This window comes from Rhea pennata, chromosome Z (genome assembly GCF_028389875.1).
Source record: "Rhea pennata isolate bPtePen1 chromosome Z, bPtePen1.pri, whole genome shotgun sequence".
Taxonomy (NCBI): Eukaryota; Metazoa; Chordata; class Aves; order Rheiformes; family Rheidae; genus Rhea; species Rhea pennata.
This window is the reverse complement of record NC_084702.1, coordinates 30,024,126-30,050,108: the sequence shown is the minus strand read 5'-3', so window position 1 is coordinate 30,050,108 and position 25,983 is coordinate 30,024,126. Positions and strand designations below refer to the sequence as shown.

The 25,983-nt window shown below is 37.5% G+C and overlaps 1 protein-coding gene across 2 annotated transcripts in view; it reads right to left on the bottom strand.

Moving 5' to 3' along the window:
* Nucleotides 1-1,307: 1,307 nt before the first annotated feature.
* Nucleotides 1,308-25,983, bottom strand: part of DAPK1 (death associated protein kinase 1) — a 92,495-nt gene continuing 67,819 nt past the window's right edge. For both annotated transcript variants that reach the window (XM_062599185.1, XM_062599186.1), the window contains 10 exons: nt 25,469-25,666; nt 22,568-22,666; nt 15,848-15,925; nt 13,944-14,166; nt 11,428-11,616; nt 9,425-9,622; nt 6,991-7,129; nt 5,561-5,681; nt 4,337-4,525; nt 1,308-3,721 (listed from right to left, as the gene is read on the bottom strand). In XM_062599185.1, the coding sequence (XP_062455169.1) occupies nt 2,489-3,721; nt 4,337-4,525; nt 5,561-5,681; nt 6,991-7,129; nt 9,425-9,622; nt 11,428-11,616; nt 13,944-14,166; nt 15,848-15,925; nt 22,568-22,666; nt 25,469-25,666 (2,667 nt within the window). In that variant the 3' untranslated portion in view covers nt 1,308-2,488. The remainder of the gene's footprint in view (nt 3,722-4,336; nt 4,526-5,560; nt 5,682-6,990; nt 7,130-9,424; nt 9,623-11,427; nt 11,617-13,943; nt 14,167-15,847; nt 15,926-22,567; nt 22,667-25,468; nt 25,667-25,983) is intronic.

Genomic DNA, 25,983 nt, shown 5'->3' with positions numbered 1-25,983 from the left:
GGAAAAAAGGCAGACTACACAAGCCAAAATTTGGTAAGTTAGCCATGCATCTTCAATGTGCATAAAGCATCTGGAGCGCAGGGCAGATAAAGGGCTACCTGGTATCTAGACAGCCTTTCCAACTCCACCACAGTCAGTAACAGTACCTTAGTGAATTAAATCCCAAGATAATAAACACTATAAGTACCCTTGCACAAGGCAAGTGTCTAAAATTCTCAAATTAATCTCTGTTCCCCAGGATTTGTGATGCTAGGTATGAATTCTCTGTATTCACAGTTCCAGTGTAGGTAACTCTGAGACTAGACTTACCTTCAAGGCTGAGGTCTGAAGAAACCAGCTCGATCAACAGAAAACTCAGAAGTCGTATGATATGGGAAAGACATGTCCTAGTTAGCAGAATTCCTGAACGTGCACACACTTAGAAGGCAAAGCATGGTGGTGGCTAGCAAGAAGAAAGAGGCAAAAATTCCTTAACTGGACTGCACAAAACTGGCATCTTCAATGGGCAGCTTTCTGAAATGGAGAGATTCTGAACTCAGTAGGTTGGAGGAAAGAGAGTATCACAGCAGAAAGACCTCAGGGTAAGACTTATTTATTGCTGATAGCTGTTATTGTAGACTAGACTTTTAAGAAGTATTTGACAAAGGCAGCCAGTTGACGCCATGGGAAGGATTTAATTAAGCAAGAATAACATATACAAAAAGTGGTAAGAGGAAACAGTAACTCTCATTGTATAGATGAGTCAGTTTAATTCCTAGTGTAGTCTTGTGATGCACAGAGGGAGGATGCATGGTGCAAAGCTGCCTGAATGTAATGCAGTAGAGAGGCAAATACATACAGCTGTCAATGAATGAAGATGAGAGTTTAAAAAAGTAGCAGCAATACAGACTCTTACATGATGAGAAGATTCTTGAACCATTACTACAGCATAGGATGTAATGCAGTGGTCATCCTATTTACAACACAGAGAAAGTTCAGAAGATTCCTGATGACAGGCCAACACCTGCTGTTTTGGATTTCAGTGTATAAGAACAAAGGAAAAGGTATCTCGTAAACCTCTTTGGCTTGCCAACTGTCAACAGCAATGCAAACCTACTTTACAGCAGAGGAGTTACCTAATAAAAATATAAATAAATATTTTATCACAAGATCCTCCAGTGCTGAGAAATCCCACCTTAGTGGGACAGAAGGCTCCCAAAACGTCAAGTCTACCATTGCCTCTGCAAAACTGCAGCTGTAAGGAAGACAGAAGTTTTGGTCCCTTTCAGCTACAGAATATGAATGAAAAGGATGCAACAATCCAACAGTTTATTTGTAAAAAAATTCTTTAAAATTTTACTACATTGTAAAGATTAAGGAAAAAATAGTATTAATTATATATATATATATATATACACACATACGATATATATATATATACACAAACACACATCGCACCATTAAAATTACATGCTTTTTCAGAACACAGAATTGGTCATTTTCCCTCATATCAATTTTAAAGTTCAGTGCAAGAAATCTTGCTTCCTTTTTCTTCCCCTTCCCCAAGTCTCCAAAGTTTTCAAGTACAGGAAATAAGCTAATAGTAGAAAACCATTTGTTACACACAAAGGACAACTGACAGCTATACAATATTGTTCTGCAGTATCCAACACATTGTGTGCGTAGTTTTGAATTCTACAATGATATGAACTTTTACCTGAGGCATATGGGAACAATGCAGTATGAGGATTGGCACATTTAAAAGATTTTCACATTACAAACTGACTAAAATCGAAGTTGATTAGGTATTGCACATCTGTACCCACTGCATTGGTACAAGAATGCTCTGCATAATGAGTCACCACCAATGTCTTAGAACTGCAAGAAAAAACAAAGATAAGCACCACTTGCAATATGCATGCAGACAATCTAAGTGGAACAGAGGTAGCATCTTCTCATAACTTCAACAGGGTCATTCAGTTCAACTTCATCCTCCCTTCTGCAAAAGGCACTCACTTTTTCAGCTATGAACAGCATGATGTTAAATTCAGGCAGCCTGACCACAAAGGTAATTGGATTTCTCTTTAGAAATATTAAAAAACAGTAAGCAGAGAACATGATGAAAAGAAAAAAACAGAGTAGAAACATACATTTCAGGTAATATGTACTATTTCTCTCCCTCTTCTTCCTTTTTGGAGGAGAATTGAATTTGTTTATAAAATAGTTGTAGCACATCATCCAAAAGTCAGACTTTCCAGTTAAAATGGCAGTAGTAAGCAGCACATTGTTCAATTTTGAAATACCAGAAGTACACCAGCCTTTTTAATAGCTAAAGAACAACAATTCATAGTTAAAAGTAGAAAGATTACACATAAAAAGGTGGTGCTGAAGAAAGATAAAGACCTTTTGATGTAAAACATCATAAATGAAAACTTACAGAACCTCTTATACTCTTATCTTTTATCCTTTCTGCAGTTTGAAAAGATATTGTCTGTGCAAACACCTGCTCTTACCGTGAAACTACGGAGCTAATTGAATTATAAGATGTGCCACTGTTGCAACTTGAAGCATAAGCCTCTTGACCATTAGCATCTAAATTTATTTTGAATACAGGAGATGCCTTCAGTAAAAAGTCTGCTGCATCTCTGCGACCTAATTCCCTCAGTTTAGACATCAGGATACCTACAGTGCTCTCAGGAGCCTTACTCCACTCCTGCAGAAGGGCATGAACTGGGCTCGAGATAAAGTCATTTTGTGTTCCATTATTTGTATTGTATTTTGCAACAAGATCAGGGAGGCCTAGGTTCATGGCCAGAAGGCACCAATCTTTTCCCATGGGATCAGGTGGATCCAAAAGTCGACTTAGTTTTCTCCTGGTAAGTAGATTCAGATCTGAAATGTGAATATCCATTCCTAGGCTTCCCTGGGAGTAGACGTCAAGACATCCAAAACACAGTATACTACTAAAGCTTTCTTTATATCCCCCCATGGTGTTAGTTAATGATGTCTCCTTTTGACTTTGTGCACGGAAGAAGTCTCTAGGCTGGTAGACCATTACTGGTTCATGATGTTCCCTCAGCTGCTGAGGACTAAGGTAGTATTTCACGGTCAGAAGGCCTGGTAAGGTTGTGGCCATTAAGTTATCAATGGTGCTGCACACAGAATCCAGAAGTAAACAGCACTTGATCTTCTCTGTTTCCAGTCCTCTAACTTGAACTTCTATACCCTGACCATGGTTGACCAGCAACACTAAAAGCTCAGCTCCACGATTCATAATCTTTGATCCATTTACCCACAGACGTATATCAGAATCTCCCTCTGTGCTTTGCTGATGAACCCACCTGCACAGATTCACTTGAACTTTATGAAAAATTCCACAAGGAAATGGGGTAAGGTGTTCCACAGGAACGATTCTAACACCACCATAAATCAGCACCTCATCCTCCTCATCTGTCCAAGATCTGTGCAGATTATCAGTCTTGATGAGAGCAGGAATATCTACCATTGCTCCGCTGCTGAGATCTCTTGCACAAATATCCATGGCATCCAAGATCTGTATCAGTTCTTCCACATCACTATCTGTCACCAGACGCTGGATGTCCTCTATAGTGTATCGACCTCTATAGTGATGTAGGGCTTTTGGGTTCTCCACTGACAGGATTTTTCCAAGGACATTTGAACAGAGCCAGCGAGGATCCAGAAGCACAACATCTTGGACAGTTTCACTCTGCATAATGTTGATCTGTCCAAAAAAAATGAAGTTATCTGTATCTTGTGAAGTAGAAGAGGATTTACTCTTTCATAACCTATTAACTAAATCATTTAATCAACACCGCTGACAAGAATAACAAACAGGGTATTTTGATTTCTTGTAGATATTCAGAACAAAGTAGATTCGGTTCTTGATTTCCATTAAGAACAAAACCATTAGAACATAACAGCAGTAAAGCCTAGCTGCAGCTTATTTATGCAAAAATGTTCTCCTATGACTGAATTTCTAATGGATGCACAGAAGTTCCTCATTTGCAGCAAACACTAGCTCATTTTAAGATCAAAATATACTTAATCCCTTTTAGATACTTTGTTATTATAATTATTATATTAAATAACATTTATTGCTACAATACCTGTAATAAATGTTAACTCTTCCTCTCTGAAAGAAATAATATTGAATGAACTAGGAGATACAAAAAAGCATTATTAACCAGTCTCCTCTTTGTATGGTATCTTCAAAGAAGAAGCAGAAACAAAAATAATTAATGAGATTTGCTGAAATTAATGAGAATTAAGCATTATTCTACCAAAGCAGTGCCTCGTTTGCTGATGAAGATATGCAATTTGAATAAAAATCACTTACTTCTCCTATGCTATGCAACTGCTGTGCAATATGCCGTAGATCATCTTCACTTGCTAGGGGATTAAGCTGCTCCTGTACATCGTATACGAACTGCTGCAAGGACATTAACTGATTGGGTCCATTCATTTTTCTCCATGAAGGGAGAGTGGAGATAATTTTTTCGCATAGATGAGTCATAGGTGGGCACATCTTACGAAAGTACAGCAAAAAAAAATCTATTTGTAACATTTGTAATTGTACTATACTTCTACCAGTCGATTCTTCTGGAAGTCACTGACGCCTCATCCTACAGTTTCAAGCCACTGCCCCCATTTTGCATGCAAGAAACCTCCCAAAATTTCGTCCTGCTGATAATTGCTACAAGTAAGTTTTGTTAAGGCAGAAAAACTAAAACGTACTAAACTGAAAGACCACTGTGAGCATAAAAACAGGCTGTATTTCACTTAAAACTAAACAATTCCCTCAACCTTACAAATGAACTTTGTAATTTCCTTTTAATTCATTATTTTTTTAAAACTTCTCAGAAGCAGCTGCAGAACCTCTGGTTGGTGTGTCATACAACTAAGCAGAGAAATTCAAATTGATTTCCCAGAAGCTACATACTAACTTGAGTCAGTCACCCCCGGTATGGAAGTCTCTTGGGATTCATGGTGATGACATTAAACCATGGGTAGTTTAGCTTCAGTTAGCTAAAGACTACTAGCATGTATTTTTGAGTAAAGGTGTCAAGTAAAAAGATAACATACATATATGTCAAGAATTCTTTGTCAAGAATTACCTTTCTGATGATTGAGGAAACTGTTCCACCCTATTTTTTCTTCTTCTTCTTCTTTTTTTTTTTTTTTTAATGAAAAGCTTATCTGCATTAAATGCATTTTGTTTCTCTCTAATACTATTCTGACAATTAAGGGAAAAAAATTCCAAGTCTTAATGCTAGAATCCAACCAGTGTCAATTCAGAATAGGAAACTAGATCTTTAAACTGAAACTCTCCATTATTTCTCAAGAGATTATCATTTCGGTGAACTATACAAAAGACCTACAATTCTGAAAAATGCTGACTGAATCTTTGGAGTCAGCCATTTGTCCATCATACTGTCTCCTACATATGCTGCTAGAAAATTCAAACAACGCTTTCTTTAAGTTTTGCAATGTATATACTAAATCTACAGTAACTTCTTACCCAAGATTTACACGTTTTGGCTGGCATCAAGACACTACTTACAGAAATTATCTGGCTTCTTATTTCTTGCAAGTGATTTCGGAGAAGCTTCATATCTTTAGACCCAGATGCACCAGCATCCAAGACAAATAACTTCTCTGATATTTGCAGATCATTTCCAAATCTAAAAGAGAATAAGACAGTACTTACTAATTTTTATTCCCAAATTCAGTTTTACTTCTTAATCCTGCTGCATGTCACATAAGCCTTCAATTATGTAAGTTATTTTTCTTCAAGGAATGTTGAAAAAGTTTCATGAAATTATTAAGTATTAATTATGCACAGATATTTTATAAGCAAAGTAGTATACAGACACTATTATTTTCTTGAAAATAAACACAGATGTTGAGAGGTAATTATCGTCTTTCTAGACACTAGGAAGATGGGTGAAGATGCGTAAGAAAATTACAATTAAACTACAAGACCCATAACATACACTTCATTAGAGAAGGGACTATAGGAATCTATTTTTCTAAAAGATCTTGGTATTTGCTCTTTTGTTTCTTCTTACTTTAAAAAGCTCAGTTTTGACCACACTGACACCAGCTCTGTCTTTGACTCTCCCCTTTGACTTTTCAAACACACATACTTGTTTTCCTAGTTCTGTTGTGATTTACATTTAACAAGATTTGAACACCAAGGATTATACTCAGATATTTTCTGTTGTTTAATTTCAGTGAGAGGGATATGGCCCCATCACTGCTTTGCTGGAATTTCTATAGACCTACATCTACTTCCTGTATATTCCAGTGGGGAGTATACCCTCAAAGGTATGGATAGTTCCTTGTACCAAGTTGTACCGATTTAAGTCCTCATTGTGAATATGAAGTATTGTTACTAGAAATAATAGGATTAGCTTACGAAAATTCCTGCCTTCAATCTGCAATTAGTGTGCCCTCTAACTATTTGCTCAGGAAGGTTAGAAGTCTTCCAAACTTCTAGATACCTGTTCACTGGCTCTCATCTGTGTGACTCAATAATGTCAACACTTACTCAACTTTTCAGAAACTGCATATAAAATACCTCCAAGCCTTCTATAGTTTGCCTCCTATCCATCCTAAATCCATTTAGAGCAAAGTGTGACTCTTCTGTAAAGCTTGTTCTTTTGTGCCTGGCAGCTGTGGCTCAAAATCACCTGCTTTTCTGAGACAGAGGGAAAACCTAAGCACTAACATGTTAGCCAGATGGTTGATAACTGGCCTTTCAATGCATCTGGGTGTTGACAGGGTAAGATTTCCTGAGTCTCACTGTTTTTAGGCATCATTTGCTCACTTTTAATTTCCTTATGTCAGCTCGTTCAAAGCAGGTCACTCCCTGTAGTACTGGTAAATACTTTATTTTCTGTACAAAATAAGCTTCCTGATTTTCAGTAAAGGAAAGTCTCAGAGGCAAGGTATGGCATTTCCAGTTACATAAGTATGTTCCTCTCTTACCTGTTCCTGATTTCTTTCAGGAATGACAAGTCTTTGTCATATCCAAATTCTCCTCCAACATGCCGAGGAAGATTCACTATGTCAGCGTGTGTGGCAACCAAAACAACACGCAGTGGAGTTTTCAGCTTTCCAGCAAATGCTAGATGAAAAATAAGAGCACTCCCTTATTATGAGACATACCTATGAAGATGGCTCTTATTGAGCCAGGAAAGTACCAAAGCATTTCATGTTCTTGGTATACAAATCACTTCTGCAGTGGATTCATCAACTTTAAGCACAACCCTATATATTTCTACATCAGTGAAAGACTCTTTTTTGGCTGTTACATTATCTATTACTGTCCGTATTAAGTCCACTTCGAAAAGCTGACCTCTATGAATAACATCAGAATTGCTGCTATTATACGACTTTATTTCAACACGATAAAGCATTAACTAATAACATTAATGATATATCTATTAACTACACATTGTAACAGTGTGAAAAAATTGTATTAATAACAGCTTCTTGAAAGGGCTTCTCATAATTTTCGGTTGATCTTTAGTATTACAGGTGTAACTTAGGGGATTTTAAATAGAACACAAGAAATCAACAACATTCATATGTTGGTATGAATGCTTGTTCACAGTACTTACACAAACAATGAACTCTCACTTAGGTGAGAGTAAGTAGGAAAGCCTGGGAGATACCATGAAAAAGAATGAGAAAAAGAAAGACACAAACGGTATGTGAATGAAGGGATGGTATGGAACAGACAGTTACATAAAAACTTTCTTTCAAGCTTATCTTCCAGAAGAGACAATATTAGATATATTTTTTAAAAAGACACCATATCCAATCCTGCTGTTCTGTCTGACAGAACATTTCATGGGAAAAATATGCTCACATCAGTGTTGACTTTTCATCAAAAGCTACAGAACTTGATTCATACATAAATAAACCCCATTTCCCCAAACCTTTGCATAGCATTTCAAGGCAAGTATTCTACCACTGTTAATCTTTTTTTTTTTTTTTTTTTTTTTTTTTTTTTTTTTTTTTTAAGCTCTCTTTAAACTGAAGTACTTAGAGGAAATAACTGGGAAATACCAAAAGCTTAAGTTTTCTGCTAATATCAATTATTACCTATTTCTCAAGAAATCTGTATTAAGAATGCATGAAAATCCAAATTAATCTGACCAATATAAACATTGATTTAAGTGAAGTATCTGAACTATGCTCATCATTAGATCATCAAGAACAAATAACTAAGCCAAATACTGATTCAGCTAAATTAAGAACTAAGCTTCCTTCCTGGATTAGGGAAACCTGAAAAATTTTCAGCAATTGCAAATTAAGTGCATTTTCAGCTTTAAAATTATTCTGCAAATTTCTGACCTTTTAATTCCACAAGTGCTTGCAAACCAGTCAGTTCTAAACACTCATACTATTAACTCTGTGTTTTTATCCAAAACAGGAAAAGACAGATATATACACACCCAAATTGAAAACTGAAGGCCTGCCCTTTGGCTCATGAATGTCACGCGTCAGTCTGAGATAACACATACAGAATTAATTACACCAACAAAAAGAACAACACTCTCTGCACTGTCTAGGTATTTTGACATGCTTGTTGGTGAGTCCTTAGCAGCTCTAAGTTTTCCATGAATGTCTAATTAGATCCACTTGACAGTCAAAACAAATGTTAGAACTTGCTTTTTTCTGTCAATCTGTCAGTTTGCTTATCAGCATTCAACTACAAACAACAAGTTACATACACTACAGTATATAGAATATTTGTTTATCTGATAAATAGCTTCCAGTTTGTTAGAAGCCTGAGTGATCTCACTAATACCTGTGCAAAGTCCTCACAGATATCATGGGAACATTACTAGAAATATTAGTTTCTAATGTGCCAAAGGTTAAAATAACATATTTGAAGTCCAAAGAGAACTCCAGCTAAATCGGTAAGAATGGCATGTAGTGAGAGGCAGTTCTGCTCTAAAGCATTGTTCAGTCCTTTCCATGTTGACAAACCTAACTGATGCTGGAAACACCTTGAATTAGGGTTAGATTTAAGTGGAATTTAAGCAACGTGTCTAGAATTGATTTAAAATGGTTCCAACATTCTGAAACACTTGGGAGTTTCTCACACAAATTATCTGAAATAAAAATGTCACCTGTCATTTACAGCTGTAAATCCCATGCCAAAAGAAGCTGTATTTGCATTTCATTATCCATTTTAGTTGGACTAACTAGTACATACAATTCTTCAGGCTTATACCACAGAGATAAACTTCCCCCTCAGAAAAAAACCTTGTGTATAGTTGATTCAAATAAAAGGCAATGATGACATATAACAAGACTCAACATGGAGGATTTGGAAAGTTGCAGAGAAACACCAGAAGCTTTATCTTCCCAGTCCTCTAATAGTTCGTTAACAGACAGAACAGCATACCTATTGGTTCCTCAACTGGGACTAATGATTTCAGGAAACTAAGCCAAAAGGTCACTTGGTTTAACTGGATTTCATAAGGCTCCTCGAGACTGAAAAGCACTATGTGAATTGTGGTGGGATCATTCGCAGCAAAATAATCGTAACAGCAGAAATACACAGGATTCCCAGAGAATTCCCAGACGCTGAAATCACCAACTCCTATAAAACAGACAAACAGATGAAAAGATCGTGCTTTCTCAGCAAGCATGGAGCACATTTCATCCAAGGAAAGACAAAAAAGAGTTAATTCGATTTAAATTTTCACAAAAATAGACTATATGCAGGTGAGAAAGTAATATTGCAAATGCAATCATGAACAAAGAGCAGGTTTTCGACAGTCTCAGAAATGGAAATGTTATGTCTTCGCAATCTGTTCCTCTTTCACATTCACTTCTCTAGGACATTCAGCTGGATGCCACAAGGAAGCACCTGTGTGTTAAACTCATGCTGCCTTACACATTAAATTGGCCTTCACCTTGCACAAAAGCAATAGATCTCAAATTCCTTTCAAATAAACAAGAATGACTACTCCCATTCTTTTCCTACTCCCACAAAATACCAGTTCAACATATATATATGTATGTATTTTTCTAATATGCAACCACTAGCATTAAAAGTAGCTGAAGGACATTCTCAAAGAACTCATTTTGCTTTAAAAGAACAAAAACAAAGAACACCCACAAGCCCACACTATTCACATCACAAGTCAGGAATGAAGAATCATCATCCTAAGGATCCCAGCAGTATCATGCTTCTTTCTATCACCTCCTTTAGCTTCAGGCGAGAATAGTATTTGCAGCTCATTGAGAACTCCCCAGACCAAGAATCCGACTAGGCTGAAGTCAGACAAATTTGTACTATCTCTACTAAACAAATGCTGATTAAAATAACACCTCAAATATTCTAGGAGAAAAGAAAAAAAGCCAGAAACCTCAAATCTCTTGTTGTGGGTACAGCTATTCAGCATTCACCCACGTGCAGTTTCCTTCTGTATCACAATTGTACAGAGAAAGAAAACAAAATCTTTCTGACAATCTGTTATGCAACTCAGTTTCACTGCAGAATTTGATTTGATTTCATATCATTCTGAAAGATGATGCTATCCTGGACAAAGAACAAACTTTACTACATGCCAAACTCCTTAGCCACTAGGATGAATGTTTTGTCACAGTTTGTGCTTGTATACATGCTCTGCTCTCCAAAGTAAAAGCTTGATTACATCAGACTCAAAATTAACCTTAAAATTGCAACTGCTAAGGTATGCAAAACACCGTCCTTATTAAGACTTCATTGATAAGAAGATTAATAAGGGTATTGTATGGTCTTTATATCCTAAAGCTTTACTAGCATCCAGGTTTACTTATGAGAAAGGATAACTACTGGGCCAAGAGAGAATACTACGTTACGTGTTTTGCTTTGGAATACTAGTGAGGTTTTCAAATGATTTTGCTGACAGACCCCACTTACTACTCATTAGTTCCATTTGCAAAGTGCTTAACTTCTTTTGGAAGAAAACTAAATCAGAAGTTCCAGTCCAGGTGCTTGCCAGATGTGCTCCAGGCCCCTTGTGGGGCAAGAATGATAGGTCGTTCAGACAGCTATGAACCACATGCATGGTGAGAACACTCGATCTCTGGGACTAGATTAAATCTGACAAACTCCTCAAGCTACACACAATGTAGAGGCTACTCTACAAGTAGGGCTACTGACCTACTTCTATTATGCCAGACACCTCCTCTCCACTGTCCTAGTAATCTTCAGAGCGTTTATACGTGGTATTATAAAGATCTGACACAAGTGATCAGCATGTACACGACAGGTATAGAATTTCATGTAGATTTAATTTCTGCCATGTTGAATTCTCAGACACAGTCAGTATCGTTCATAATCAATTTTTTTAAAAGCAAGCAACATAACACTATGTCCTGCAGAATTAAGGCATGCCAGCCCAGTTCACAGCTTACCATTTAAGTAGGCGTTCTGAATGTCAATGGCCTTGGTGGACTGGTCATCAGCAGAGAAGTGAGAGTGATGAGCTGGAGAAACAAAAGCTTCTAACATCCCTTTGGTCAGGCCTGGCTCAAACATCATACTACGACTTTTCACACTAACGTTCTCACAGCCAGGATAAAGATTTGAAATGCTTACTGAAACTGTGTCAGAGAAAGGAAAAAGAGATTACAAACTATGGAAAAATTACTACCATTATCACTTCAAAATAAGTATGCTAGGCATAAAATCTCATTAAAAAATGAACTGCTCTTCAAAGAAAGTAAAGAATTACTACGCTGTGAGCATATGCTACTACATCCTTATTCTAAGTATTGAAAAAGAAAATAGAATGATCCAATATAGCACTCATAACCTTTGGTAGATCTACTGCTGTGTTGGAAAGCATAGAAAAAATAGAATAATTCAGGAGTTCAAGTTCTTCTACATGAGAAAGATAAACTGATTTTTTAGCTAAGGATTGCAATTTCATAGCATAAATTATTTTTATTGGCACAAAAATGTTACGTATTTGTACAGCTGAATCCTATAAATAAGGATAAAAACATCACTAAAACTCATAATTGTATTGTAGTAACTATCTCCGGGGTAGCGAGTAAGGGAAAAGCAGACCCTTAACTGAAATTATTTAACTAATAAACAACTTGTTTAGATCACATTTAATCAAGATTCTGGAAGAATAAATTAGAAAGGAAAGTATTTTTTTTTTTTTAATTAACTAACACCATCTAGTGGAGAAAGGAAAGATTTCATCCCTCCTCTGGATGTTGAATTCTGATACTCGTTTTCATATAAGTATTAGAGTTACTGTCTGTAGTACAACTATCCTTTTATATTTGACCCTCTTATATAATATTTCAATCTTTAGCCTGATTTATATTCACAATTGGTGAATTCCAGCACTGATCTTTACAGACTTTGAGCAACCATGTTACACTCATGACCAGGTATTCCCTGAGTTGTAATGATTTTTAAATGTCCATCCAATGAAGTCATTCCACCTACAATATTTATCCAAAAGGTCCAGATACTGAAATAAGCAAAAAATCAAAAATCCAAGCATAGGTTAAAACAAAGCCAGAGCTGTACAACTTCCAAGTTTTACATCTAGGCAAGCTGTTTCCACATGCACACTTCAAATGCACAGTTACTTCTAGTTACTTAAGATCTCCAGATCTGACAAATAAATATAACTGGCAATGTTGTTTGATTTTACAATGGCATGAGAATATTTCACCTACGTGCTTTGGTTTTGGTATCAACCAACACGAAAAACCTGTCTCCAGTCAAAACCTTACTGCACTACCTCCAGGACTGCTATTCCTTGAGCAATTTACCTCCCTCTAAATGATACAACTTTTATTGATTAATTTAATAATTCCAAAACCATGGATGGGAGCTTCCTATGATATCCAAATAGCAATAACTTAAGTTCTGTGCTGTCTTGTTATGTCACTTTGTGAGTACTTTGTAACTTCCTTATGACTCTCATGACTGGAAAAGAAGTAGACTTACTAACCTTGTTCTACCATTACCTAAAAATAATGATGAAAGCTAAAACTGCAATTATTAGCAAAAGGGTTTTAAAGGAAAAAGCAACTGTGAACCTATCTAAAACTTACTAAGTGATATTAATTCAATACAGCAGTTTTCACCCGAGATCCTAAAATGCATGCATAGCAAGTACACTCTGCACAACATCTCTCGATGAATAACTTAACTGTTCTTTCTGGTGTCTTTTTACTACAACTGCATGTTTTTCCAAAAGCGATCACATGTTGATCTGTAAACCTAGCTACTTCCTCAGCATCCTGAGGCTTTTCCCACTTCACACAGGCCAGCTGTGGTGTTTCATGAGTAAGGTTCCTCTACTATTTTCACAAATGTATGTATGTTTAGTAAGGTTCTATTTCATCTTTAACTTGGAGGCAATTCTAGACACCTCTAACTTGGCAAATCCATTCCTGTACCTCCAGCAAAAAGCATTCCAAAGTATCAATGGCAGTTCTGAATCTTTAGATGTTACTTAAATAATATCACTGTATATATAAACATATAGTAATTGTATCAGTTTTGCACAGAACCTGTTTAGGCTTCTCAGTGAAAGAGGCAGACAAAACCACTGTAAAACATGATGATGAAATCTGGTCATGACACTGACACTTGCACTCAAGGATTTTCTGGTGAAAGTAAATGCAAGTGCTCAAACCCCTTGTCCTCTACTAAGTTCACTTACGTACTGTATGAGTAAATAAAAGGTTTAACGATTCTCACCCTCTTCACACCCATAGCTTCTCCTAGCTATTTAGGCACGAGCCATACAGAGAAATGAATAACTCCTCCTTTGCTACGATTTTTTGCACATGTAGCTTGATCTTGCCTTTTACAGTAGAGGCAACAGCTCTTTGTTTAGAGCTATAGAGACTACAAGAAAAGTGTATTCCTGTTGAAATATGTTTCAAAGCCATACCTGAGGGTTTGGAAGACAAAGGAGATGGTGGGAATCTGGTTGAATTTGTGGAGGAAAGTCTAGGCCTACGCCTTCGAAAAAAGCTTCTCAGAAGGCCACACTTGAGAGACTCCACAAGGGTTGTCTTCCCAGAGCCAGAATGTCCAAAGAGCTTCAGTTTGATTCTGGGCTGTGGATTCTGTGTGTGTCGGAGCTGTTGAATAAAAAGCCCTCTGTGTGCATCCTAAAATTTAACATAAACAAGAAACTGTAACTTGTGGCAGGAAACTTCTATCTCCCAATAAACCAAAAATGTAGGGTTTAGATTAACGTTTTCTTGCCATTTAGTGTTCAGATAGACTGGTTCCTCCATCTGCTTCATCATGCAAGTGCACAATTACAAACAGAAAGGCAGGGATATGTGCCAATACACAGCCAGACAGCTTCTCTCAAAAAAACACTGATGAAAACTACACTTTATGACTGGACCCTTGGTATCAGGCTATACATCAGCGACTGAGATCATCTTGACTCCTACTGGAGAGAGCCAAGGAGGAAAAATTAACCTTTTCCAGTGTCCTTTCTCCTTGCCCATGAGGCCCAGTAGCATCACCAGGATCTCCAGATTCTGTAAACTTACATTTACTATCTGCCAGTTTATATAACATACACGCAGTACTGAAGAATTCTGGAATGATAGCTACCATCGAAATCTTAAAACTGCTGTGTTCCTATCTCCTTTCCATTAACTTTGTCTGTATTTGCCATACTTGAGAGAATTTCCCCCACCCCAGCACATAAATTACTTTTTATTTTGACCTTTTTTCTTTTTCCAATGTACACATTGCTCTTCATAGTTCATTATCTCTCCTTTTACCAAACACTTATTCCTTTCACCTTTTCTACCTAAAAAACCTTTCCACACACCATTCCATTTTTCTCCCCCTCCACCACAAGTATATACCCTCTACACTTGTTTCACAGAACCACAGAAGGATTGGAAGGCATCTTTGGAGACCATCATTTGATCTGAACTCCCTGCTCAAGCAGGACAGGCTACAGCAGGTTGCCCAAGACAATGTCCAGTCGGATCTTGAATATCTCTAAATTCTACAACCTCTCTAGGCAGCCTCACAGTAAAGGAGTGTTTTCCTATGCTTAGATGGAGTTTCCTGTGTTTCAGTTCATCTCCTTGTTCCAGGCCTCAATTTATCTGCTTGCCTACTTGGTTCTTTGCAGACTTGATTGTTTGCCCTCTGTGTGGATCCATTGACTCCTCCACAGTGGCAAACTCATTCTCACAGGGCAGACCTTACTCAAGCCCACTCGCATCTCCCTCAGGAGAGCTGTCAGCTTCAAGATCACCCATGATCCCTTTTTATCTCAGCCTTGTAGTATCTGAAGAATATTCCTTCTTCTTTCCAAGAACAGAGTCTGGAAAGAACTAATTAGATCTGTCTGTTTCTCTTTGCCTAGCAGGAAGCAATAAGACATAAATGCTCTGCTATTCCCCACACAATCTTAGCTTAAAATTCCACTCAACAAGGGGATGCAGTGCAGGAGAGCAAACTATTGTGTTGTGCTTCAAGATTTGCTTCAATAAAACAGGGAGATAGCAGAAATAAGTCCTCAGAAGCAAATAGCATTGCTAGATATTGTTAGAGACAGGATAAGATGAAACAGAAAAAACAGTAGAACAGTGTAAAGTAGCCATTTTTACTAATATGTACATAGAAGCTTTAACAGAAAGGTACACTTTTAATTAAAAATGAGAAAAATGATACCATTTCAGTAAGGATTTTTGCAACAGAGCTTTTTAGAATAGCTTTGATAAATATCTAATGTTCTTATTATTTCCCTACAGTCAAACCTTTCTTACTATCTTAAAAAAATGTAGAATGCAATTAAATTCATGCATCTCCAACCTTTTTCAGTCTTGCAAGCAGACTAGCCACATGTTCATGCTGCTCTGCTCTAGCAAGATCTTCTGCTGTTTTCCCATCCTGTTAAAAAACAAATCATTAGTGGCAGTTCCTTCCTTTTGTCCATAATAAAAAAACCACATATAGTATTGCTCAGTTCTGCCGAGCAATAGTAGAATAATTGCAGACAATACAGACAATAGCAGAATAATTGCTGTCAGATGCAAATGGATGGAGAGAAGGTAAAACAAACCAACAAGCAAAAATTGCCCTCACTGGAATTCCTGTTTTGTTAAACTGTCCAAAAAAGTTAAGACAAAATGTAGAACATCAGTATTAGTTTGTGAATTGGCATTTTGTTGCCAAACCAGATACTTTGAATTCAGAGGCTTAGAGTGATGGCAGTATTTCCCCTTTGAATTCTTCTTTTTTTCTCACAATCAATTAGTGGATGACAGCCCTTTCTAGATACTATATAACAATCAGATCTAAAAGTTTAAACATTTCACAAAGGGTTCATACACTAGCATATTCATTCACATGAAGAGGTGATTTCTCTTTACAAATGGATAAAGAATGACAATGGCAAATTAGTCACTGGATCAATGTTTTCAAAAACATGAACAGTGTAAGACTTCTGGTTTAAATTGCCTTTAGCAAACTTAAAAGGAGAAGCAAAGCTGTCTTCAGCATTCTGCTCCTGACATTTAATTACCCGTGTTTCATATGTCAGCAGTTTAATATGAAAGTTGAAAGAAGAACTGCATGCTACTTTTATGACTACATTAATGTTATTATCTATTACCAAAGTATGAAACATAACTAATTTGAGAATACTTTGCTTCTTTTACCCTCTCCTAGGCAAGAGCTTTCCTGTGTTAAGAACAATTACTGACAAATTAAGACCTCTTTTTAAGCTTATATCTATGATTTTACTATAGTTTTTCATGTGAAATCTATACTGTCTTAAGCAGTTTGAGAATAATGAAATAAATGTCTTTTACAATAGAGTGTCCACCTACAGAAGCCCTTTTCTGTTTTCTATAAAAGTCATTATGTACTCCACAATTCCAGATAATTCAAACAGCTCAGGAATAGAGCATTAGCAAGAAACAGCAAAAAATATAGTTTATGATGTGAACTGATAAAATTTAAATCAACAGCTTGCCCTTAATTTCTTCCATATTTGAGTAACTGCAACTTTAGTAAAGAAATCTTCGAATGTATTTTAAAAAATAGTTTTCCTTAGAAAAAGACGTAAAAAAGAGAAGCATCTTGTCTTTTCAACCGACTCTATCCCTCCAAATTCTACTCAATCCTGAGTGCCTGTTGTACAAAGGGAAAAAAACAGTTCAGTGTTTGGGGGACTAGGCTGTCATCAGAAAAACTTCATGCTCCTGGTGTTTCCTGGGTTTCCAATCTTGGACACATCTAAGGGAATCTAAATCTTCAAATAAAGGGGAAATATTGATTCCATTCATGAGAATCCTTATGATGACCTGCACTAACCTCAGGTGTGGATTTTATCAAAATCCTCAAATCCTTGGTCTCATTATAAGTCTAAAGCAAGACTATCGTTTGGCCCTGCACATTTCCAGAGCCTAGCATTTCAATATTGCAATAAATACTTTGAGAAAGCCTAGCAAACTATAGCATGAAGTACATATCCAATAATAAATTCTTACACCTCAAATCCCTTAGGATCAGAGCAAATCCCACACCTTTCATTGGGCACACTGGAATTGCAGTGACATGGACTGCATAACTTGACATCCTTTCTTGCTGTGCCCAGCTGCTCCATGAGGGCTGTTTTTAACCAAAGCCAGGCTTGAAGGCAAACAGCTGTACTGTGATATCAGATGTTTAGCACAAGTATAGTTGTTTACACCCAACAGCAAGGAAATCATGATCTGGTGAGCATTCGGCCAAGAATGCAGATGAGAGTTATTAATCCAGAGCCTGACTAGTGAGCATGGTTATGGAGAGATATGGAGGCTTATGGATGTTCCCAAAACTGGAAAAATGTCAACAAGGATGGTTTGGTTTGGTATAAATCTAAGCAAATGGGAGCATGAGAGCACAGGGGAAGTCTACTTCATAACAGAGATGGCACTCTTGAATCCCAGAGCTCACTCCCCACTTTAAGGGTTTCTTGAGCTCAAGATCAGCTCTCTGATGCACCCTATCTGCTTAGTCTTGGTTCAAACAGTTGTGAAGGAAGACTTGAAAAAAACCCTCATCAAGAGCTTCCTCTCCACACCTTTCACTCAAAAGCTGCACTTAAGATGAGGCATTTGCCCTTAGTCCCTGCCCGAATGACACTGCAGTTATGCCTTTGTGTGGCCATGTGTACCATTGACCTATACCCTGACTTTCTGGGCTTGACCTCAAACCTGCCTTATCACTATGAATCACTCTGATGGTAACTAGACCCTTGACTGACCATCTTATTCTTACCTGACCCAATGCTGACCTGACTTCCTGACTTTGGACTTGCCTTATTGCTATGAGGAAGGGTGTCCTGCTGGACCTTGTCCTTACCAACAGAGAGGGACTGGTTGGAGATGTGAAGGTTGCGGGCAGCCTTGGCTGCAGTGACCATGAGATGGTGGAGTTCAGGATCCTTTGTGGAGGAAGCAAGATGATAAGCCAGATTTCAACCTTGGACTTCAGGAGAGCAGACTGTGGCCTCTTCAGAGGCCTACTTGGAGGAATCTCATGGGTTAAGGCCCTAGAAGGAAGCAGAGTCCAGGAGAGCTGGCTAGCATTCAAGCATCACTTCCTCCAAGCTCAACAGTGGTGCATCCCAAGGAGAAAGAAGTCCAGCAAAGGGGGCGGGAGACCTGCATGGATGAGCAAGGAGCTCCTGGCAAAACTCAGACAGAACAAGAAAATACACAGAATGTGGAAGAGGGGACAGGCTACTTGGGAGAATTACAGGAATGCAGTCAGAGTATGCAGAGATGCAGCGAGGAAGGCTAAGGCCCAGCTGGAATCTAGTCTGGCAAGGGATGTCAAGGACAACGGGAAGGGCTTCTTCAAATACATCAGCAGCAAGAGGAGGACTAGGGAAAATGCAGGCCCACTACTGAATGGGACAGGGGCCCTGGTGATGAAGGAAAAAGAGAAGGCAGAATTACTGAATGCCTTCTTTGCTTCAGTCTTCACTGCTAAGGGCAGCCCTCGGGAATCCCAGAGCCTGGAGACAAGGGGGAAAGTCCAGAGAAGGGAAGACTTTCCTTTGGTTGAGGAGGATAGGATTAGAGAGCTTCTAGGCAAGCTAGATGTTCACAAATCCATGGGCCCAGATGGGATGCACCCACGGGTACTGAGGGAGCTGGCGGATGTTGTTGTCAGGCCACTCTCCATCATCTTTGAACGGTCCTGGAGAACTGGAGAGGTGCCCAAGGACTGGAAGAAAGCCAGTGTCACTCCAGTCTTCAAAAAGGGCAAGAAGGAGGACCTAGGCAACTCCAGGCCAGTCAGCCTCACCTCCATCCCTGCAAAGGTGATGGAACAGCTCATTCTGGATGTCATCCCCAGGCATATGGAGGAAAAGAAGGTGATCAAGAGTAGCCAGCATGGATTCACCAAGGCAAAATCCTACTTAACCAACCTGATAGCCTTCTGTGATGAAGTGACTGGCTGGATAGAAGAAGAAAAGGGTAGAAACTGAAGCACAGGAAGTTCTGTCTGAACGTGAGGGGGAATTTCTTCCCTGTGAGAGTGATGGAGCGCTGAAACAGGTTGCCCAGAAAGGTTGTGTAGTCTCCTTCTCTGGAGATACTCAAAGCCCGGCTGGAAGCAACCTTGTCTAATGTGCTCTAGGTGACCCTGCTGAGCACGGGAGCTGGACTAGATGATCTCCAGAGGTCCCTTCCAACCTTACTGATTCTATGATTCTGTGATGATCTGGACTCTTGGCTGAAGCTAATTACTGTTAGACCTGCTCTACTTGCCTCACTTGGGTGCTGTAGGACTGTGCCCTAATTGGTGAAGTCACACTGCCTGCTTGCCTTGTGGTTACTCTCAGTGCCCAGCTCGTATTACCTAACGGTGCAGCCTATGCTTGCTAAGGCATTGTTCCCTGACGCACATTATTTTTGAAATCCATGATTGCTAGAGCACAGAAGAAAAAAGACAAGCAAAAAGGCCAGATTAGCTGAAAGATACTCCAGAGTTACCAACACAGCAGCACTGACAAAAAGCATCAAATCCAGCAGACAACTGTAGGCCAAATCTACCTAAGCAAAAGCATTCTGAGATGTTTAACTTGACAGATGGCAGCATTTTTTTTGTATTTTCATGAGTATTTTGACTCAAATCTGAAAGCTCAATGTAACAGGCAAAGAAAGCACCTTCCATGAAAAAAAAAAATAATACGATAAGGCTTTCCTTTTTGTCCAGTTCTGTGAACAAGATGAAGCTGTTTAATTTTCTGGATGTCAATTGCAGGATGAACTGTATGGCACAGTGAGAATAAAAAAACCAACATAATCAAACAGAATAGAAGATGGGTTTTGATGAGTTATTTTCCTGCTCAGGCTTTCTTGAGAACTACAGAACAAGGACCTAGACACTAGAATAGCAATGGCTAAGCAAATCTGGCATGCAAGTTACAGAAATATATATTATACATACAGAGACATATATATGTCTATATCTGTGCATGTGTGCATATATACAGCCCTCAGCCCCTACCCTCTGATTATAGGACCCATGAAAACATTAATCACATGATGAAACATTTTATCTCAATCAGTGACTAGCTCCTTTTTTTGTACAGTCATGCATATAAGAGTTGGTCCTGAATTTAACCAGCCATTTGCAAGCATCAAAGGTTCCGAGCAATCTGACAATTTTAAGCTCATTAAAATGTTAGAAACTTTCATGATGAGGTGACAATATGGCGCCAACTAGTACATGAGCACACAGGACATTCTGAAGGATATTTAAAAAATGAAGAGAATATACTTCAGAAACAGAAGGCTTTCTAAAGAGGATTCACTTAAGAAAATGTGCACAATCAAATTTAAACTAGTTCTAAAATGATCTCTAATCTAGAGCAGGGACAGAGAAATCACACTCCAGTCCAAAGTTATTTAACAATGCTGAAAAAAGTTAACTCTTGAGAAATTCTGAGAGAAGAAGGCGGCAATTAATTCTACTGCAGTGGCTCAGAGACAGCTGTTAATAACAGTTTTCAAAACAGTTTAACATTCACCTGGCAAGCTCATACAAAACTTAAGTGTCATTAAAATCACCAAGTATGCTTGCTCACTCCCTCTCCTCTTCTTTTCTTCTTTCCACTGTAACACTGCTTCAGTAATGGATAGTAATGTATAACCAATCTCTTTCTCCTGCTAGATTTAGTATCACTACAATTTAATTTGTCACCTTCTTCCAACCGATATTAAACAAAGAAATAAAAAGTATTTTTATCTTGAAAGGAGAGGATCCACACAATCATGTCAATATAGCCATCATGACAAACAAACTGACACAGATCTGCTCATGAATTCCCCCACAACCTTTTTGTTACATCTTATCTGTACAGTATTTAGTAGTGAAAGCACAAATATAGAATGGAACCTACTAGAAAAAAAAAGGTGAAGAGCAAAAAGCTATAAAACACTCCAGTAAGCCCAGTTTATACACATTTTGTTACTTATTAATAGGGGATATGGCAAATCCAGCAGTCTTCAGAATGTCATTTGTAAATGCTGAACTTGTTGAAGTCGTAATTCTAACTTCAGTGATTTTAATGACTGCTTTTTAAAGGTTTTGCCTGACATATGAGATGCATATTAAGATGATAAAACAGTACACGTTAAGAGGATAAAACAGAAGACAACAAAACTGGTTTAAGTTATATCAAATGCATAAAACAAATCAGACACAGCATTTTTCTCCTTTTCCTTCCATTTCAGCAATCTCAGGGGTACTTTGTTTGGAGAACAACTCTGGAAAACAAGAGCTCAGCTAAAACTAAATGACAGTATGATTTTAATATTTCAATACAGAGAGCAATAGTTATTTCTGAGTAGGATGAATTAGTTATGGCAAGCAGCAATGTAAACTGATCCAATTCTTCTGCAAATAGAAGGTAGCTAGTTTGCTTAAAACACAGGTAATGGTGTGTATGATGCCTCATTCTCCTTCATTCTCCTTTGCATGTGCCAGCTAGGGGATGTTTCTCTCTCTGAGAATGAAAAATACCTTGAGGATGCTGACTGGAAGCAGTGGTGCTGACTGATCTAACAGAAACAATTTCGTTTACAAGGACACTTGCATGCTAGTTTACTCATCCACTCATCCCACACATCACCACCACGAAAATATATCTTTTTAACCATCTTAAAGTTAAAAAAAAGTTTAATACATATACAAATGGTATACGATGTATTAAGACAGTGGCGAGTGGCCTATTTGGCACACAGAAAACACAATGCCACAATTCGTAGCTGAATGAATTCTGTGGATGAAGTGGTAATTGCACTGTATTTAACTAGTTTCAAAAGTAGCTTTAAGATGGAGACAGGTGCACAACAGAATGCTTTTCAAGCTAGGGATGTATTTCAGTCTAACATCTTTTTTTAAAAAATTGAAATTTCATTACGTTAGACTGCTGTCCTTACTTCTTTTCCAAAATAGGAATTTTGACTTGTCTCCTAATGTCATACATAAAACAAGAAAGAAACTTAACACATCTGTCATACTTACAGAGGTTAAAGTTTCTACACTGGCGCCAGTAAGACACAGGAACCGGACAACATCGAGAATGCCATTATTTGCTGCCAGATGTAGAGGTGTTCTTCCATACTAAGGCAGGGAAAAGAATGTGTTACTATGGTAGCCAGAGAACAGTGCTCTGATTACATAATATATTTGATTACTCATAGAAATTATACACCGATGAAGACCTTGCAAAAACTTAAGTAATTTGATTACAGCTTGAACAGAATGCCTTAAAGCTCAATTAGAAATGAAGGCTAGATTGACTACTTAGAAATGGAAAACAATTATATGGCTAAGTTCCCTACAACTATGGAAGAATTCTTATGGTATGTGGCTGTATGTGAGAATGTCTTTCTAATTCCTAGTAAACTGAACTCCATTTTGCTTAAGTAAATCCAATCTAGTTCAACAACACTAAATTCTTAACCTTTAAAGCCCTGAGTTCTATTTAAGCCAAGTATTACCTAAAACTAAGTATCTGCACTCTCTCTTTCCCCATAAAAAGGGCATAAAAGAAAGATATATTAAGGACAAATTGCTTTGTCAATCCGAAGGGATTTTCTCTTTCAGTGCCAGAGAAACGATCAGGAAAACCATCATCAAAAGAGGAAGTTGCTGGATGTATTCCTTTACCAGCTCTCACTTTTCCCCTGAGACTGTCCATTGAGATCAGGTTCTCAAAACATCCACTTTTGGTCTTTCACATTCTCTTCCATCATTATAAATACCACTGCCATATACTATTTGCTTGTAACTCTTCCTCTATCTGCTTATACTTTTTTCTGCTTTCAACACTCTTCCTCCTGTTCTAATCCTACATGCAGAAAACAACTCACATGCTTACTTCACAAAAAAGTATTTGAAGGGAAAGCTAACTTTGTATCAACTGGAAAACTTGAACTGAAAAAATGTTTGCTCCTCAAGAACCTACATCTCAAGTCAGATAAATGCATATAATATTCTACTGCATATATCTGTGGAAGAAACAAACAGTAACTTCAACTAGTACTACTTATGCTGGGCAAAGTCAGATTTGAGAAGCAAGGATATACAGTCATTATGGCAATTCACTCACATTTCATGGCTTGCTGCTGAAAATGACAAGTGCAAATAATGACCCAGGGTCACTCTTCCAAACAAAGTGTGCTGTGAAGTACCTCATAGTATACTAGAGTCTAAAAGGAATAACAGGACACAAACTTCAACCACAGCTTCTATAGCTGTGGTACCATATCCTCTGAACACTTGAAGACTGATGATCTTTTTCCACAGTACACTTAAGGTCAAACCACTGATCTCTGCTCAGCATTCTCAATTATATAAAATGCTAATCCAGTTTTGGCTGTATTAACTCACCTTCCCCCAAATGTGTTCTCAACTATGGATCTGGATTTAATTGCCCAAAGAGGTTTAAGCTCAGAGGCAGGACTGGGCAGTTCATTATCATAAAATTTTTCAGTTGGCAGTTGATGGTCTTAATTATTAAAAACAAAATTGATTGTACTGGACAACCTTTAAGCCAAAATCCCCACAACCTCTCTTAGCTGTCTGATACACAGAAATTTAGAGGTTTTGTCGTAAATGAAAAAGTTATTTAGTAGTATGTTATTGTCAGAATATGCACGTTTTCAGAAAAACCAAGAAGCTGCAACACTTGAAACAAACAAATCACAGAAAAACCCCTACAAATAACTTTTAAACTTTTTGGCACATAAAAGTAACATTATAGCATCCTTCCAGATCAGTGAAAGTCATTCAAAGCTAAATATCATGCCCTAACCCTACATAGTAGGTTGGCAGAGTTTAACGGCTGATGTTAAAGCTATTCAAACCATCAATAAGAAAATTTCTGGAAGCAGTGTATGATTTATTTAAAAATCCTTAGGAGGAAATTCAGAATGTTACATTTAGTTTTCACATATCCTACAGCACTAGCACAACAAAGGAGAGCAACAAAGCATTTGTTTTAGAGAGAGGCTATTAGTTTCTCTCTTTGGAAAGCGATTACTACAATCATGGACATTTTGCATTTTTGGCTGGCAGTTATCCAGTTATATATGCACTGAAACCAAAATTTCTGCATAATTGTGTGTTTCTGTGATTATCACGCTTCTGTGAAAAAGAAAACCACAAAAAAGTACCCCAAAAGCATCTCATTCAGTCTGCTTTCTTGAACTTCCGAAAACACTTTCACACTTAAGTTCTGAGATTTAATATACCCTGCTGGAAACAAACTGGTTTTATAAATAAATTCAAGCTATTTTAATAATAATGTTTGATTAGGATTTGTTTTAATAAACCAACTTAAGGCATGAAAAAATGAACTAGGAAAGATGACATGTTTTTGTAACTGCGAGTAGATTCTGCAGTTGATTTAAAAGGTACAGGCCTTTTCACATCATTTGGAAGAATTCCTTTTTTTTTTTTTTTTTTTTTTTTTTTTTTAATAAAAGTGCCAAGCTTCAACTCTGTAAAAGTAAATTACTAGTATTAAATCAATTCAAGTCAATGCTAATTTAGGTCAGAAGAAATGCATTTAATCTGTTCGAGTGCCTAGCTGTAGTCAGCATAAAGCAAAACCACACAACTAGGGAAGCAGGCAGGCATATACTTTAACATTAGAACTGAACAACAAAGTATGCTGTGACAATTAATTCAGTTGGGTTCTTTCTTCATAGATTTTTAATCATTTACTCAACTGAAAAGAACTTAGGTAAATTTACAAGGTGAATTAATGTTTAGCATTTGAGACAAAAAATAAAGTAGATACAAAAAATTAAAGAAAAAGGAAAAAACACTTTTCATATTAGAGAAGTGGAAAACGTCATCTATACAACAAGCGAGCTATTATTAAACACAGTAATTCAGTATTCATATTCCATTTACCTTATTAGTGACATCCAAATTACAACTTGCTTCACAGAGTGCCATCACAATAGGAACATTCCCATCTTTGCATGCTACATGCAGAGGAGTGTTGCCATGTCTGTCTTGGAAATCTACAAGACATCCTTGACTGATCAGAGTTTTAACCACTTCCATCTGACATCTTCTCACAGCAAGGTGTAGGGCTATGTGCCCGTCCTAAAATCATAAGACATCTTGTAAGCAAGATTTTAATAATAAAAAAAAAGTACTTTTCATAGTCATGATCATTTCAGGGCAATTGTGTGCATCTCCCTGCCTCAAGAATCACAATGTTTTTTCCTTTGAGAGTGAAGGCAAGGAGATGCACAATATCTGTCAGAACAAATAAACTATGGGATGAGAACAGATTTATATTAAGCTACTGTGCTTTTTCACAGGAAAGAATGTAGTGCAGATAAACATTTTATGCTGATGACTTCCCAGTAACAGTCAGTTGAGTGTCAAACCACTGTAGCATTTACTGACAGAAATTA